The sequence below is a fragment of the Cydia amplana genome, chromosome 18, assembly GCF_948474715.1.
Source record: "Cydia amplana chromosome 18, ilCydAmpl1.1, whole genome shotgun sequence".
NCBI lineage: Eukaryota > Metazoa > Arthropoda > Insecta > Lepidoptera > Tortricidae > Cydia > Cydia amplana.
Window position 1 is genome coordinate 8,318,396 of NC_086086.1, and position 17,844 is coordinate 8,336,239.

At 37.4% G+C, this 17,844-nt stretch overlaps 1 protein-coding gene across 1 annotated transcript in view; it reads left to right on the plus strand.

Moving 5' to 3' along the window:
• Positions 1-17,844, plus strand: part of LOC134656457 (mucin-2-like) — a 90,582-nt gene that overhangs the window by 71,601 nt on the left and 1,137 nt on the right. The window contains exons 5-10 of the mRNA XM_063511990.1: positions 361-1,766; positions 10,893-11,057; positions 12,815-13,051; positions 16,175-16,312; positions 16,732-17,017; positions 17,272-17,457. Of these exons, the coding sequence (XP_063368060.1) occupies positions 361-1,766; positions 10,893-11,057; positions 12,815-13,051; positions 16,175-16,312; positions 16,732-17,017; positions 17,272-17,457 (2,418 nt within the window). The remainder of the gene's footprint in view (positions 1-360; positions 1,767-10,892; positions 11,058-12,814; positions 13,052-16,174; positions 16,313-16,731; positions 17,018-17,271; positions 17,458-17,844) is intronic.

A 17,844-nucleotide genomic window follows, 5' to 3' on the forward strand; every position in this document is an offset into this window, starting at 1 on the left:
TTTATAACTATACATGTTTATTAAATTGTACTTATACAACTTTATAAAAAAAATCTGTAACAACAAAAGAACCGTCGCTACTAAACAGTTCAAAATGATATCATGCTAAGGCCAGAAAATAAAATAAAATAAAGGTCTGCATCAGCAGTTCTACATGAATAAATTGTGCCTTCTGTGTGTCTTCTGAGAGTAAATGTACGCGTTACAGTATAAATAAGTATATAGACTGGTCTAAAATTTGAAAAATATTTACAGAGTTCCCTCAATTTCTCCATGACCACATTATCAGATCCTGACCTGATGACTATTTAAAAGTTTGTAAGGTGTATAGCATTTAATTCTTGTTGTTTTACTTTTCAGACAAAAACGAAATTACTACGAGTTCGACTACTACAACTCAAACTCCAGATCAAACCAAAAAGATTACAGATATTGACCAAAATAAGTTGCCTTGGCGGCCAGTGCTTCCTCACGCGTCACCTGACCCTGATACGAACACGGAGGTTGTTCTAACAGAGAACAAATCTGAACGCCTACCAGCTGAGAGCAATATCTCCGTACAGAATAGTCCTCAGCCAATCACGTCCACTGAAGGAGTAAAAACCGAGACAGAAGTTACAGAGGATAATACCAAAGCAAAACAAATAAAAGAAATAGTTACTTCTTGGGTACCAGTCACTAAGAGTGAAGTAAATTCAGGTGGAACTTTTGCTTCTATTACTAAATTCCCTAAAGGAGTAACAACGCCACTCGACGAGACTCCTAAGCAAAATAATGAAATTGTTACTGAGGCAATTACTGAAGAATCGCTCACCACTGACTATGAAATAACGACTAAAAGATTTTCCTACGTTCCTACAGAAGCTGTGACTGACAAAGTAGAATCATCCACATCTAGTAACTGGCATCCAGTGGCTCCGACAAGAACAAGAGCAACTACAATAGAGGATAGGCCTATTACCACATATAGACCTAAATATTATACCACGACGGATAATGCTGAAGAATTCACTACGAACATTCCGGAAACAACACCATTGATTGAGGTGTCGTCACTATCAGTAGCTAATGTAACTAAATTACAATCGGAATCACCTGCACCAACTACTCAAGTTGTGGATACCACATCGAAACAGCCAGTAACGCACGCCGCTATTACAGAAATAGAATTGCCTACTGAAACCACAACTGAGATTGTAGAAGCTAAAGCTGCACAAACTGAAACTATCACTGAAGTAGTAACTGATAAATCAGTACAAACAGAGAGTTCTGAGGCTGATGTAAGTACTGAGGTCTCCGAAACACCACCAAGTGCAATGAAAGAAAATATCTCTGAGGATAGCAGCGGCAGTAACGAAGTCATAACTATGGAGACGACAAAAATAGTTCCATCTTCATCGACCACTACTAGTACTAGCACTACAACTACAACAACAACAACTACCACGACAACAACGAGTACTACTACAACTCCTGCTCCGACTACAGAAGAGAAGAAAGAAACAACAACAGAAGAAGAAACAACAACATCTCAAGTATCAACTGTACCTGTAGAAAAAAATGCAGAAACAGAAGTTGACGTTGAAACGACGACAGAGTTGGGGACGAAGCCGATCGGCGATTTGGAGGACGTGTCGAGCTACGGCGACATGACGACGGAGCGACTTACGCCGGCGCCGATGGAGGAGGCGGGCTCGGGCGCCGCGGTGGCTATCGCCGTCAGCACCATTGGAGTTATAGCCTTGATAATGCTTATTGGACTATTGGTAAGCATTTTATATATACTTGGTCAACCAGATCTTGACAGTAGAAAAAGGCGGCAAATTTGAAAAATGTAGGCGCGAAGGGATATCGTCCCATAGAAAATTTGAATTTCGCGCTTTTTTTTACTGACAAGATTTGGTTGACCAGCTATATACCGTTTTATTTAACTATCAATCTATTCTGATTCAAACTTTAAAGACAATTATTTTTTCCTTAAATGTTGTACGAGTATAGCTCCATAAGTCGGCTGTCTGTCGCTATCTAAGTCACTTATTGTGAATGAGTTGTGAGTCATCCTTGAATAATGCTACCTAATAACATTTCAATAGACTAAACAATATGCAATATATGTATAGCGAGCTGCAAGCACGGACGCATAAAGAATGGAATTCGTTCATAAGGTGGCTATGCACTTTTGCAGCTGGGTTTACCTACTAATCTCTCCAAACAGTATCAAATCGACTTTAACTAGCTTACTAACTGCTTTAGAACTCGGACTTTATAGTTGTCAAAATTAAAAATTATAAAGTAGAACGTGGTCGTTTGTATAAAAAGCCGCGGTTATTTTCAAACGCGAGGGGCACTTCATACGTTTTTGAGCTATTTGTTGTTGTTTGAAGCTATATCCATTATAGGGTATGCTATACGTTTAGTAAGTTTGTAAAATTGCAAGCATATTATTGGTCAAATGGTCATGTATAACGCTGAAAACATTATAATAGGCTCTAAATAACACAAAAACAGTATAAACAATCACACAACACACAAATTCAAATATTACCATGGTTACCTGTTTTAATCCACCTTCGTTCTTCTTTCTTTCCCGAGGCCCGGCTGTCTTCTTTTTGAATTTTCTCGTTTTCTCTATCTCTTCTCATTTTATCTTCAGTATCCTTTTGGTCTCGGTGTATATTCGTACAAGATATCCAAAGTAATGAGCATAATATCTATAGGTCTGCATCACGATAAATTACGTTCACTACTTTGGAGACCATTGCAGACTATGTTCAAATCTTCTGCCATAAACTGAAATATTATAAAGTTTTATTAAACACTATCTTATGCTAGCGACGTCGTTCCCATAAAACTGATGATTTCCGTGACATTAATATTCCTTTTTAGCGGTTTAAGCGAGAAAAGGTTATGGACGATAACTATTAAATTTAAAAAAAATTAAACCCCCTACGAATTATGTATGACAAAAAAAATTATTTATACTAAACATATCTTACATATCTGTATTTTTAGTGTCAAATTTATTGTGATATAAATTGTTACCTATCTATTTAACCAAAATTTATTATAAAATTTATCATCCCAATATTCCCAATAGGTACTACTAGAGATATTTGTAGGGTATAGAAGGAATTTTTATGTATAAGTAGGTGCTTACATTTTCTCTTGACGTTTGAACCAGGTCTCTGCTCTGCATGTTGAGTAGTCCTGGAAATACATCAGTAAAAATATTAGTTTAGTTTGGCGCTAAAAATACGCAAATAACTTTAGTGTGATAATTGATTGTTCAACAAATACAACGAATATTAATGTTAGTTCGTGGCGAAAACTCTGCAACCTAAGCAAATCCACACAACAACCCCTATGTTACAATGAAAACTTATTCGAAACTTCGCTTGAAAAAAGCGACCAAGTGCGAGTCCCCATGAAGGGTTCCGTATTTAGGGGATTTATGACGTACCTATTAAAAAAAAAACTATTTACTAGATCTCGTTCAAACCAATTTTCGGTGGAAGTTTGGTAATGTTTTATCATTGTCTTATTTTAGAAATTACAGGGGGGGGGGGGGGGGACACACATTTTACCACTTTGGAAATGTCTCTCGCGCAAACTATTCAGTTTTGAAAAAAATGATATTAGAAACCTCAATATCATTTTTGAAGACCTATCCATAGATACCCCACACGTATGGGTTTGATGAAATAAGGGTTGAGTTTCAGTTCTAAGTATGGAGAACCCCCAAAATTTATTGTCCTTTTTCTATTTTTGTGTGAAAATCTTAATGCGGTTCACAGAATACATCTACTTACTTACCAAGTTTCAACAGTATAGTTTTTATAGTTTCGGAAAAAAGTGGCTGTGACATACGGACGGACAGACAGACGGACAGACAGACAGACATGACGAATCCATAAGGGTTCCGTTTTTTTGTCATGGCTACGGAACCCTAAAAAGGTAGAGTTTCGTATTTGGTATGTGAGGTGGAGCAGTAATCTTAACTTAAATTTAATTTCCCAAAAACAACACAAAACAAGTCTATATTACACTTGAAGCCTTACTCGAAACTTCGCTTGAAAAGGGTATATTACTATATATGTATTTAAATGAGTTTCCTATACCGTATAATTATGTGATTGTTATGTGGGGTTGGGTAAATTGTAATCTTAATCCATTTAATTTAATTTTTTTAATTTTACTCTTGGTAACCGAAATTTTTGATATAGGTACCTAGCCTACGATCTGCTTAAATAAACGGTTCTTAATAGTTAAAAAAGACATGTATCTAACTTACGCTTGAATGCCGCCATAATCAGAAGTAGGTAACTCAATCTGCACAAGGGCATTCTGCTGAAAGCTCGTTAGATAACGAATGGCATAACCTGGACGCAGTTCAACGCAAACAAATATAGACTCTAAATACCAAACGGTAAAACACAAAATAACTTACTTGACATGAAGGTAGTCCGACGGCTGCAAGCAAATTTGAGTTCTGTCGTGCAGGAATTAAAGTTGAGATTGTTGGTGTGATGTTGGACGAAGTTTATCTGTCGATAAAAATTCCGCGGGCTACCCGAAGCTGCAAGTGAAGACATTTGACACGTCAGATAAGTTTATGATTAGTGGGAACCGGTGGGCGATCGTGAATGTCGGTCATGAGGTAGGTACGTAACGGTTACGATAATTAGTGCTTGAGTCAACCCATCTAGACTGCAACCTTTTAGCAGCCAAGGGCCACATAGTAGTTAACGAAGTTGACGCGGGCCGTATTTTGTTAATATTTATGACTTTATCAGACTTTGTCGTTTGTCAATATTACATACAAAATAGCCAGGGGGGCTCGCGGGCCGCTAGTGACAGGTTCACGGGCCGCAGGTTGCCGACCGCTGCTCTAGAGTCTAGACCCTAGCCGTTACACACTTTTATGTCTGGTTATATGTTACCATGTGCATATATGGTGCAAATAAATAGTTAATGGTTGTTTGAAAATCTTGGACGGCAGGGGGGATAGATCTTTGCGAAGGTCTTCGACCTTTGTACATGTTATATTATGTTACCTAAATAATAGTACATTACGATACAAGTGCGAAAAGTAAATAGGAAATTCACAACGAGTGGCGATAAATTAAAACACGACCGAAGGGAGACAGACTGGGTTAAGTAGGTTATTTTATTAAATAGGCCCAATAGGGGTAGGTTAGGTACAGTCAGCAGCAGAAGTGGATACCGAATACCATGGATTGCGATTAAATGATTATGATTATGATTATGATTATGAAGTTGCTAAGCGGGCGAGGTGTTCAAAATTACCTTGACACGCTCTTTTAGGGTTCCGTAGCCAAATGGCAAAAAACGGAACCCTTATAGATTCGTCATGTCTGTCTGTCTGTCTGTCTGTCCGTCTGTCTGTCCGTCCGTATGTCACAGCCACTTTTCTCCGAAACTATAAGAACTATACTGTTGAAACTTGGTAAGTAGATGTATTCTGTGAACCGCATTAAGATTTTCACACAAAAATAGAAAAAAAACAATAAATTTTTGGGGTTCCCCATACTTCGAACTGAAACTCAAATTTTTTTTTTATCAAACCCATACGTGTGGGATATCTATGGATAGGTCTTCAAAAATGATATTGAGGTTTCTAATATCATTTTTTTCTAAACTGAATAGTTTGCGCGAGAGACACTTCCAAAGTGGTAAAATGTGTGCCCCCCCCCCCCGTAACTTCTAAAATAACAGAATGATAAAACTAAAAAAAATATATGATGTACATTACCATGTAAACTTCCACCGAAAATCCGTACGAACGAGAACGGGTAACGGGTTTGAACGAGATCTAGTAAGTAGTTTTTTTTTATACGTCATAAATCGCCTAAATATGGAACCCTTCATGGGCGAGTCTGACTCGCACTTGGCCGCTTTTTTTTCTTAGCATGAAAGTCGCGTCAAGATCACTTTGAACACCTCGCCCGCTTAGCAACTTCTGCTGCTGACTGTGCTAGATAGTTACTTAATTATAAGTGTCGTTCCTTAAGAACAACGAGTAAAATGTTATTAATAAAAACCATACCTACTAGGTACATATATCTACTCGTATGAAATGAATCAAACCGTATGTTATGACTAATTAGTGTGTCAACAGCGCAATAGTATCTATCTAGCTCTAGTACGTGGATATTATGTATGTTTTTCGGATAAACAGTGTATTTTTTTCCTTCCTAAATAAAACTAATCGTATTTTCTACGTGGTTGATAGTTGATCTAACACTTTTAAGCTAAGCAGGGTAAATTGCAGAAAAAACCGACCAAGAGCGATACAGACACACACTGAGGGTTAACCCTATACATATACATATAACCCTATATAAGTACCGTATGTTATCCAAATTTTGTATTATAAGTAGCGACCCGCCCCGGCTTCGCATGGGTTACCTACACAAAACCTTAACAAATTATATAGGTACCTTCCTCATAATCACTCTATTAGGCCCACTTGCACCATTTGACTAACCCGGGGTGAACTGGTTAAGCCTGGAGTTACCATGGTTACCAGTACAATTTGAAACTTGATTAACGGTTTAATCGCTTAACCCCGGGTTTGTGGGATGGTGCAAGTGGGCCTTAATAGGTGAAAACCGTAAGAAAATCCGTTTTTGAGTTTTTTGCGAATATACATACACACAGACAGACTCTGACTTTGATTTATAAAGCGTAGTGATAAGAACTAGAGTATTATGTAATTTTGAAATCATGCTCCTAAATAAAATAAAAATATTGATAAGTGAAATGAACAAAAATTAACATAATAAAACTTACTAAATACTTAACCGATAGATAAAACGGGCAGGGTGCGCATAAGGCTGGCCGTATTTCCTCGCTGTATAGCGATACTCATACGCAGATAATTTTAATATTATGAAAACGAGAAATCAAAACTGTACCCAATATGGACAAGTAGCAGGAAAACTTAACAAATGAATGATAAATAAACTTACCACTAACCCATCTTCTATGACGCACAAAGCACTGATATTAAAAAACGGAAGAAATTATAACTTACATTAACTATTCAATATTGATGGCTCCCAAAACAATATTTAGTGTTTTTAAAATTTAATTAAGTAGTTAATTTAATGTTAATCATTTAAAAAAAATACAAGCTACAATGAAAACCGATCGCTAAAGAAAACAAAGGAAATGCAAAATTATTCTAATTCTTCTAGTTCTTCTTTTAATTCCTAAAAATTAAAAGAAGGAACCAAGCTTTTAAAATTTACTAGAAAATTTAAATTACTAAAACGGACAAAAATAATAAAGGAAATATGCAAACAAATTCAGAATTATAAAAATTAAAAGAAGGGACCAAGTTTTTAAAATTTACTAGAAAATTAAAATTAGTAAAAGTGTCAAAGTTGATACGAAATATAAAAATTGGTATTGTTTTGGGAGCGGTGCTCGCCGCGCGATATGTTACGTGGATATGGGCGATATGCGCAAGCGCAGGGCGCTGGGCGGTGTTAGGGCAGCACACGCGCAGGCATGGCTGCAAGAAAGTGTTGCCGCGAGCTTTTGATAGGGATGGAAGCGATGAAAGGAGAACTTAAGGATCGTTTTGTAGCCCAATTATCTTAAAAGAATCGATATTATTTTCGAAAATTTAAATGAATATGATTTATTTCGTTCTTATCGTTTACAAAATAAGAATCAGGGTTGGAGCTTGGAGCCCCCTGTTTATTGGCGTGTAGTGTATGTATCTACATGTCCAGCTTAACTATTTAACACTAGTTACAACTCGCACTATCCCTAACCCTATACTTAAAATGTTTTCGGTCAGTTTTTATGAGTCCTTGTCAACTGATGCTTATTATCTGAAACCAAATATACCTGTGAGATGTTTATTGTTATTTCCAGTTACAGTTACATTATCAGACGCTGGTAATTAAATTTATTAGGTCTACGCACCACAAAAATTTGACTTTACTTTGGCACATCCCTAACTGCCCTGTAATTTCTTCGGTCTGTACTCATTACTTCGCTAAGCGTAAGTGTCGCCGTATCGCTCGGAGGATGTTTTTACAAGGCGAATTATAAACAAAGCCCGATGACGGACCGACGGCGCGTTTCCATTGCGACATAGGTATGAGTGGTCGAAAAATTGTAATTTTACATTGACAGTTTACGTCAATATGCAGGTGCTGCCCCTTACACCTCATCAATCTCATCATGAGGGCTTTCGTGTGCGTTGTAAGGTCTTTCTTCTTATGTCCTAAATCAAAAATTTAAACTTTACATTAAATAAACAATCTTTATATGTATACAATAAATTATTGATTTTGGACTTAAATAAACTAAATTGCATTGGTCGGCTTTGTTTAGTCATTTATGTAGGTCTGTAACTTTTCGATAAAAAAACAGAATTGTTAGATAATGACTTGAACCATTAAGTCCCCCCATACTGTCAATAATATTAAAAATAAATTATAAATCTACTCGGACGGTAAATAAAATGTTCCTTAATTTTATACAAATTAATATTTTGAAATTAAAATATGATAACTTTTTAACAATCAATTCAATATTATCCTAAAACCTGCAATAAAAAAAATATTAAAATGTCTGACTATTTTAAACTATACATTCTAAATAATCCAGATATTACTCAGCTATTAGGATAGCTCCTTATAAAACGATATTTCGTATCGTATCCAACAATGGACAGCGGCCCATACTAGGGCACTTCATAAATTAGTTCTAAGTGGAACCTACTAAGCGCTGAGTCTCCGATGGCTTCTCACGGCCCACTCAGACGTTCGTAAGCATTTTTAAGAATTTGTTGACAGGTCTAATAATTTACGATTAGACCAAGAATTTGTCATACCTTCATGCTGAGCTTTGTAACAAGGTAACATATATACAGTGTGTAAATCCAATACGGGTGACCTAAGAAGTAGGTATATTGAGATATATTTTGCTTAGAAATACAATGAAAATTTTAACCATACAATATAATTCGTCCCGCAATGTATACCTATACACCACACAAGTTATGGGATAAGAGCTTGTTAAAGTAACTGTCTACGCTTGTTGGCAGTCACTATAAAAATAAAAAGCTCGTATCTCGTAATGTCATGTCTGTTTGCAGTAGGTATATATTGCTGATCGGTAAATTGAAAAAAAAAAAAAACTACGGGGTCATGAATCATAATTAAGTGTAACTTAAAAAAACTTCTTAATGAATGATTAGACGGGTAAATTATGTATCTGGGTTAATTTATTGCACGTATCGGCCGTATTGGATTTACACACTGTACTTATAGCTTTTATGTTTGTGAAGTCACCATCAGATATATCGGAACGGCCAAGGTGCTCAAAACATACACTTTAACGCATTGATAATAGAGGATTCATTCATTCATTTCATTCATTCAATAGAGGCGTGTTTACGTGTTTTTTGCCGCTCCGATGTATCTGTACAGTCAGCATCAAAGTAGCAGATCAGATTACACGCATAAAAAGTACCTCCATTCTCTACCTTTTGAACGTAAACTGTAATTATTTATGCATATTTGGAAAAGTATTTCCGATGGCTCGTTGTTTCATCTGCTACTTTTGATGCTGACTGTACTGATAGGTACATCGGAGATTCAAGAGCCTATTAGGCGCAATTTCAAATGGAAAGAAAAACATATTTTTTTACGCCCTTAATATGGCCACTGTATTAGGTACTATTTTGTCCAAAGTGATCATAATCGTTAATTTTCTTTTTTAATGTAGGTTTATTGACCTGTTTGTATCGTCACCTTGTATAAAATGCCACGTTGCGATAATCTATCAGCTAAATAGTTTATGGCATCCGCTCCGTACAAAACCATAACGGTTCGTTGTTCTTTGTTTATCTCGAGTTGAAATTCGGTTCCAAAACGTTGCAACAAAGTAAGTAGGTACCTAATATTGAATTGTTCATAGTTTCGCTGCGCTGCGAGTAATATTACCGACTTGCATCAACAAGAAAACAATTAAATTAAAAAGCATTAAATTAAACAACAGATTTTTTAAGTTCTTAATTATACTACCGCTCATGGTCAGTAGAAATAGGTGAGAAATAAAAAAATGCGCGCAAGAAAAAAACTTTGGACGTTTAGGATTGCTTCAAAGACTGTATTTTTCGTTTGTGTATTTATAAGCATTAACTTTGGAAAACGTTGAAACAGGTAACCCCAAAAACAATTGTAGAACACACAAGAAACTCTTCATTAACCTTTTCCACGCCGTGTCAAACACAAAAGCTGTCACTCAGACGCCACATCATTGAAGTGTCAAAACTGAAGTTGAACTTTATGTATATGCACGAAGGTCGATGTTGCTCTGTAGTCTGTGACCGATTAATCGGTCTTTGGCATTGAACCTACGGTGCGGATATATCGGTCATTGGCGTCTAAAAGGTTAAACAGTCTATATTATTTACCTCTCTATGCCGTATACTTGTTTTCATCTTGACATCTTCAGTTTGGGCTAGACTTGTCATTCTTCTATTATTTTCCTGGTGTTTGGTAATTCCAGTACTTCTACAGTTGCCATCAAACGTTCAACAGTAATAAATTTGATATATCAGGGCGTATCGTCAAGTAGGGTAACTGAGGACAGATAGGGTAACTTTAGACAATATCTTTTGAAAAACTGGTAAATCTGGATCCAAAAATTGTAAAAAGTACACTCCGGTCAGCCACGTTCATATATAATCGGGGAATATTTCCTTAGTCTAATTTTATCCTTCCTGTCCCCAGTAACCTAAGTCAACCAAGAGCAAGTTCAGCCTTTGCCTTCTATTGTGTCATTTGATGGCAGCTGTACACTGAATTAATAACGAAGCATAATATCAGGTCCCCTATTTCCAGTTGGTGGTCCGAAGACGCGGGCGGCGGGGGGTGTACGCGCAGCGTTGTACCCCGGTGTCCTTGGACGCGTATAGCTTGGACAGCGTCAGCGTCGGACATCGCAAGGGCAACCAGAGGCTACGGGCTAGCAAAAGGAGCTATGGGAATCCGGCGTATGATGATGAGGTAAAGTATTCTTACTTCAGATGTCTACAGATTGAAGAGCGCCAGTTTTTCGCGCCGCAAGGGCCAACCATCACTTATAAATGGTGCTGCGACAAAAAGAGTTTTGGTTGAATGATAATTCAGTTTTGTGTTTTGTGAAAAGCGTTAGCGACTGGAAAGGCGAATGATGTTGGTTTGGTGAAGAATTCTGCTTCCAGTCCAGGCATCATCATCAGTGACCCGTGAGTGGTGTGCGTTGTGCATCCAACGCTAATAGCCAGGAAACGAAGTTGAGGCAAATATCATCGTATGGTTTCGAGGCTAATTATATTGTAATGCACTAGTATTGGTCATAAGTCATAAAGGTTGAACACGCCAAAACTGGGGCATGTACAATCGACTATTGCTATGCAAATAATAGAGATATACAAACTTTTATGGCACCTACTTGGTCACAAGACACTGGCCTATAATGTTCAAGTTTTTTTAAATTATGTTTATTCGTTGTCAAAATGTCGAGCAAACAACATCAACAACGCGAGCGAATTTTGCACGAATACGTAGAAAATTCATTACTGAGCTACAGAGATATCGCGAAACGACTGAAATGTCCTCAATCTACGGTTTGTCGCGTATTAAAAAAGTTCCGTGCGCACCTAACAATAGATCGGAAGCCAGGAAGTGGAGGCGTGCAGGGTGTCAAGAATAAAAAAAAGGACGAGAAGGTGGTGAACATGTTTGCCTCAAATCCTAAGATTTCGTCTCGCGATGTTGCTAAAAAAGTTAAAATGTCTCAGTCCTATGTTCAAAAAGTGAAACGTAGGGCTGGCCTAAGGAGTTATAAGGCCCAGGCAGCACCAGATCGAGACTCGAAACAGAACTCATCCGCGAAGAAACGGTCTCGAAAACTTTATGAGAATTTCATAACCAAATTTGCATGCGTCGTCATGGACGACGAAACATACATAAAAGGTGACTTTAAACAAATTCCTGGGCAAGAGTTCTATACCAGCCTAAGTAGAGTAGACGCCCCTGAAGAGTGTAAATTAAAAAAACGTTCGAAATTTCCAAAAAAGTACCTGCTTTGGCAAGCAATATGTAGCTGTGGGAAAAGAAGTCGGCCGTTTATTACTACCGGGACAATAAACGGCAATATTTATAGAAAAGAGTGTTTGCAGAAACGTTTGCTACCTTTCATAAGAAAGCATGACTCACCACCTTTGTTTTGGCCAGATTTAGCCAGTTGCCACTACTCAAAACCAGTGATGGAATGGTATGCTGCAAATGGGATCGTGGTGGTACCAAAAGTGTGCAACCCCCCAAATAGTCCGGAACTGCGGCCCGTTGAAGAGTACTGGAGTATTATGAAGGGAATTTTAAAAAAGAAAGGCGGCGGAGTAAAATCGGTCCCTGAACTACAAAAGATGTGGACATGGGCGTCAAGACAGTGTTCTATTAACATGGTGCAAAGTCTTATGAGCCGTGTACGTAGGAAAGTTAGAAAAATGGCTTACTGTGTAGACCAAATCTAAAATATGGAATGTTATTTTAAACAGCGTTAAATATGCTATTAAATGTGTAAAACATAATATACTTTTTCACTTTTATTATAATTTTGTACTACATTTTGTGTGCCCCAGTTTTGGCGTGTTCAACCTTTAAACTAAAAATACGATTTTAATAGTATAGCACGTTTACTGTAGCTACCTACTGATAAATTTAGACATTTTGCTGACATATTACATTTTAAATAAGGAGTAACTTATCCTTAATTCTAGGTGACATCTCACCCTATGAACTACGCGGCGCTGGCCAACTTCGCCCTGGACATGGAATCCATGAGCACCGAATTCGCGGAGATTCCCTCAGTCACCGTCCGACCTGATGAAGTTCCTCCAGGATGCGAAGACAAGAACAGATACTCTAATGTTCTGCCGCTGCCTGAGACCAGAGTGCCGCTCAAGAGGGTCGGGAATGACCCCACGTCAGAGTATATTAATGCTAATTATATAACGGTGAGTAAAAAATTGTGTATATCTTAACTTTTGATAGAAAAATATAGGTACACAATACATGTACTCCAATTAATTAAAAAGTCAAAAGTCAAAAATATCTTTATTCATGTAGGCCTAGCAACAAGCACTTATGAATCGTAACATACTTATAAATTATCTTAAGCTAATTATCAGAGCAATTTATTGATGTTATTATTCCATAATAATATTGGATTATTATACAAATCAAATTTAACACAAATTTAAGAATTTCACAAAAGGATCGTCAAACATGAAAAAAAAATTGTATAAAAAATACTAGTCTAGAATGTTTCTAGAATAAAATCTAAATGTCAAATAAATAAATAAAAAACACAAAAGAAGTACAAACATCGGAATATTCGGAATATCAATTTCCTCATCATTAATCAAATATACCTAATATATAAATAATCATTTCGAATAACAATTAATCCCACGTTGTTTTATCATTCATGTAGTCTTGTGTGGTATAATACGCTTTAGATATAAGTTTACGCTTTACATAATTCTTAAATTTATTAATAGATAATTCAGTAATATGGTTTGGAAGTTTATTATAAAATCTCACACAATTACCCATGAATGATTTTTTAATTTTATGGAGCCGAGTGAAGGGCACTGCGAGCTTATGTTTATTTCTAGTATTAATATTATGAATTTCACAATTTTTTCTAAAATTTACAATATTTTTATGTACATACAGAATATTCTCATAAATGTATTGACAGTGCACTGTCATTATGTCAATTTCCTTAAATTTATCTCTAAGTGAGTCTCTATGGTTCATTTTGTATATTGCTCGAATAGCCCTCTTCTGCAGAACAAAAATGGTATTTATCTCTGAAGCACCACCCCATAGTAAAATACCATATGCCATAATGCTATGGAAGTAACTAAAATATACTAATCGAGCTGTTTTCACATCAGTTAACTGACGGATTTTGCTCACTGCAAAAGCTGCAGAACTCAGTCTATTCGAAAGAGTAGCAATATGGGGACCCCACTGGAGTTTAGAATCTAAAGTTATACCAAGAAAAACTGTACTATCAACTAATTCCAATTCCTCATCCTTCACAATGACACTTGTTTGCACATGCCTAACGTTACTACTAGTGACAAACTTAATACATTTAGTCTTTTTCTCATTTAACAATAAATTATTAACATTGAACCAATTTACTACTTTTGAAATAGCATCGTTTACATCATTGTAAGCTTGTTGCTGTCGTTTGACTTTGAAAATAAGTGAGGTGTCGTCTGCAAACAACACTATATCATGGTGGGTCTTTACAAGGAATGGCAAGTCATTTATGTAGATAAGGAACAGGAAAGGCCCCAATATTGACCCCTGCGGTACACCCATAGAGACCAATGACCCCGGTGATCGCTGTCCACTCACATCGACCCTTTGTATTCTACCATTTAAGTAGGACTTAAGTAAATTCAGTGCCGATCCTCTAACTCCATAATAATGAAGTTTCCTGATTAATGTTTCATGACAAACGCAGTCGAAGGCCTTAGACAAATCACAGAAGATACCTAAAGCATCTCGTGACTCCTCCCAGGCATCGAAAATATGCTTAATTAGCTCAACACCAGCATCGGTTGTTGAGCGACCCCGCGTAAAACCAAACTGCTTATTATGCATTAAATTATTAACGTTAAAATGTCGTACTAATTGAGAAAGAACTAATTTTTCAAAAATCTTGCTAAATGTTGGTAGCACAGATATCGGTCTAAAGTTAGTGGGGTCAGAGCTGCTACCAGATTTAAATAAAGGAGTTACTTTACTATGTTTCATTAAATCAGGAAACTCGCCGCAATCAACACTGTTGTTAAATATAACTACCAAGTCAGGCGCTACAATTTCTACTAAGGATTTGACAGCATGGACAGAGACTCCCCAGAGGTCATTAGTTTTTTTGACATTAATTGATTTAAACGCCTTTATTACATCTGAGGTAGAAACATGTTCAAAATGAAGGTCTCCACAACACTCTGGAGCGTTATGTTTTAATAATGTAACAGCAGATGAGGGTGATGAATTTAAATCCTTAGTTGTGGATACTGGTACCTCGGTGAAAAATTTTTCAAATTCTGTAGCTACTTCTAAATTGGAATCTATAATTTTGTTATCAATATTTAGTTTAAGTTCTTTAATTGTGTGTTTCGAGCGACCAGTCTCCACATTTATTATTTTCCAGGTTGCTTTAATAATGTCGGAACTACTTTTTATTTTCTGACTTAGATAATTTCGCTTAGCTATATGACAATCTACTTTAAACTTCTTCGAATATTCCTTGACATGTTCTTTAAATTCATCACTCTGATTAAACCGCCGTTCCTCATACAAGGCATACAGTTCACGTCTTCGTTGATGTAAGTCCGCAGTAGCCCACTCACTAAAAACTGATGCACCATTAACTACGACCGATTTTGAGGTGAATATCGCATTATAATGTTCCATAAAAGTGTGAAAGAATGAATTATACATACTATTAGGACTCATATCGGAAGACAAAAAGGGTAGCGCCTGAACTAAACTTTGCTTCATTCTTTCCACGCGGTCCGAGGTTACTGGTACAAAAGTTATTTGTTTTCTCATAGTATTTTTCCTTAATGCCTCAAATACCATTAATTGACCTAAGTGGTCTGATTCTAAATTGCTGATAACTTTTTTAGTAATAGGAAAAATATCAGTGAAAATATTATCAATACAGGTTGCACTAGAGGCAGTCACTCTAGTGGGCTCCATAAACATGTGGTTGAGATTACAAGATTTGAAAAGATTCAATAATCTACAAGACATTGTTGAATTTTCCAAAATATTTACATTAAAGTCGCCGCATATAAGCAATTTCTTACTAGAAGATGATATTTTAAGTAGGGCAGATTCCATTATGCTTTCAAATAGTTCAAAATTACTTAATGTAGGTACAGTCTGCAATACTATTAGCTTAGCACCTTTGCATACAAATTTCTATGCAGACGGGTACCTTTACTCTGCAGTTGACTGACCCAGTAGGTATACAGACAGGTACATGTTTTCTGATAAGTTTGCAACTTGAATTGTTTATAAATTCTACATTCTATCAATTACAGGGCCCAGGCAACATCAGGAACTACTATATCGCATGCCAGGCGCCGCTGCCCAACACCGTGGCGGACTTCTGGCGCATGGTGTGGGAGCAGAACTCGCGCGTCATCGTCATGCTGACGGAGTACATGGAGAACGGTGTTGTGAGTATCATTCAAAGGAATTTTGTCTTGAATAGAGTCATAGGAATCAGGTTGTGAATTAAAGCTGAGGATAAGCGTTCTAAATGAACCGCTAGCCATCCTCTCTTCTCGAAAAAGATGAAGAATTAAATATGTGCTGGTTACAGTGGGTACGTCCAGCTCTGGAAACGAGCATTCTGATCGTGCCACTAGCCACTAGTGTTTGAGAAGGAGACAACGCCCGTTCTCGCGGAGGTTTCATATGAACCACAATACTTGCATTATTCGTGTTACAGTTGGTATCAGTAGCCCATTACGAGTATCATATATGCCAAGACTCGGCATAATACTACCTAACTATTAAGCACATGAAGTGACAAAGAATCCCACCGCTCATTTCGATACGCTCAAATTTTATCGTTCTTCTCTTTCTATTCCAGGAAAAATGCTACGAATATCTTCCTCCATCAGAAGTGTCAGACAACAAACGGACCTTCGGCGAGTTCCAGATCATGCTCAAGAAACGCGAACAGCGCGACAAGTACGCCGTCTCCAGCGTCCAGCTCATCAACCTGACGACCAGGACGTGGAGGGAGGTCACGCACCTCTGGTACTTCTGGCCGGCGAAGGGAGTCCCTGATGATTATGACTCGGTGCTGGATTTCCTGTCGGAAATGAGGAGCTACATGAAAGTATCGCAGTCAGCCAAAGAATATGATGAAGAGGGTAAGTTTTTTGGACAATTTGTGCCACTTGTCTTGCTAAACATCTCTCTAACGACCGAAAATTGGGAATTTGTCAAATACGATGACTAACAAAGTATCTTGTTTACTACAATATTATTTCTAGAAAACAAAACAATGTAAGAATATTGTGTAAGTCAATGAAAATAAAACCCTATTTTGACAGCATACCCATTGACAATTTTATCGTTGGCATTCAAACAGGTAGGAAAATCATTCGTCATTTTAACATTTCAGGTGTAGAAGTAATTTACGGCGACGGCAGTCGTTCCTCCTACGGAAACCTGTCCAAGCTGCGTGAAGAGGGCAGCCCCGGCAACGGCGTGAATGTATACTCGCCAGCCAAGGCCGAGGAGATGATGCGTCGAGGCCAAGCTACCAACGGCACGCTCAGTAGGATGAAGGCTGCGTCTGAAGTGGAAGGTAAGATTCAGGCGGTTCAGCAACCAACAGATAAATAAATTTTGCCTCTCGGGCCACGGTAGAGATGACGCAATGAGGTAAGCCACTAACGGCACGCTCAGCCAACGGAAGGCTGCATATGATGTGAAATGAAAAGTAAGGTTCAGCAACCAGTAAACTGAGTTAGAAGGGGCTAGAAGTACCTATTGCTGATGCGGTGAGGCGAATTACTGGTGGCACGTTCAGTAGGCACGGCTGTGGCAAAAGGTAAAGGTCAGCAACCAGTAGCAACTGAAGAAGGCAGTCTACAGGCGTGAACGTATATTCTGCGGCCAAGACCGGGTAGATAATGAGTCGCTTATTTTGTAATCAGCACTTCAAGAAGACACATCTGCTAACGACATTTAA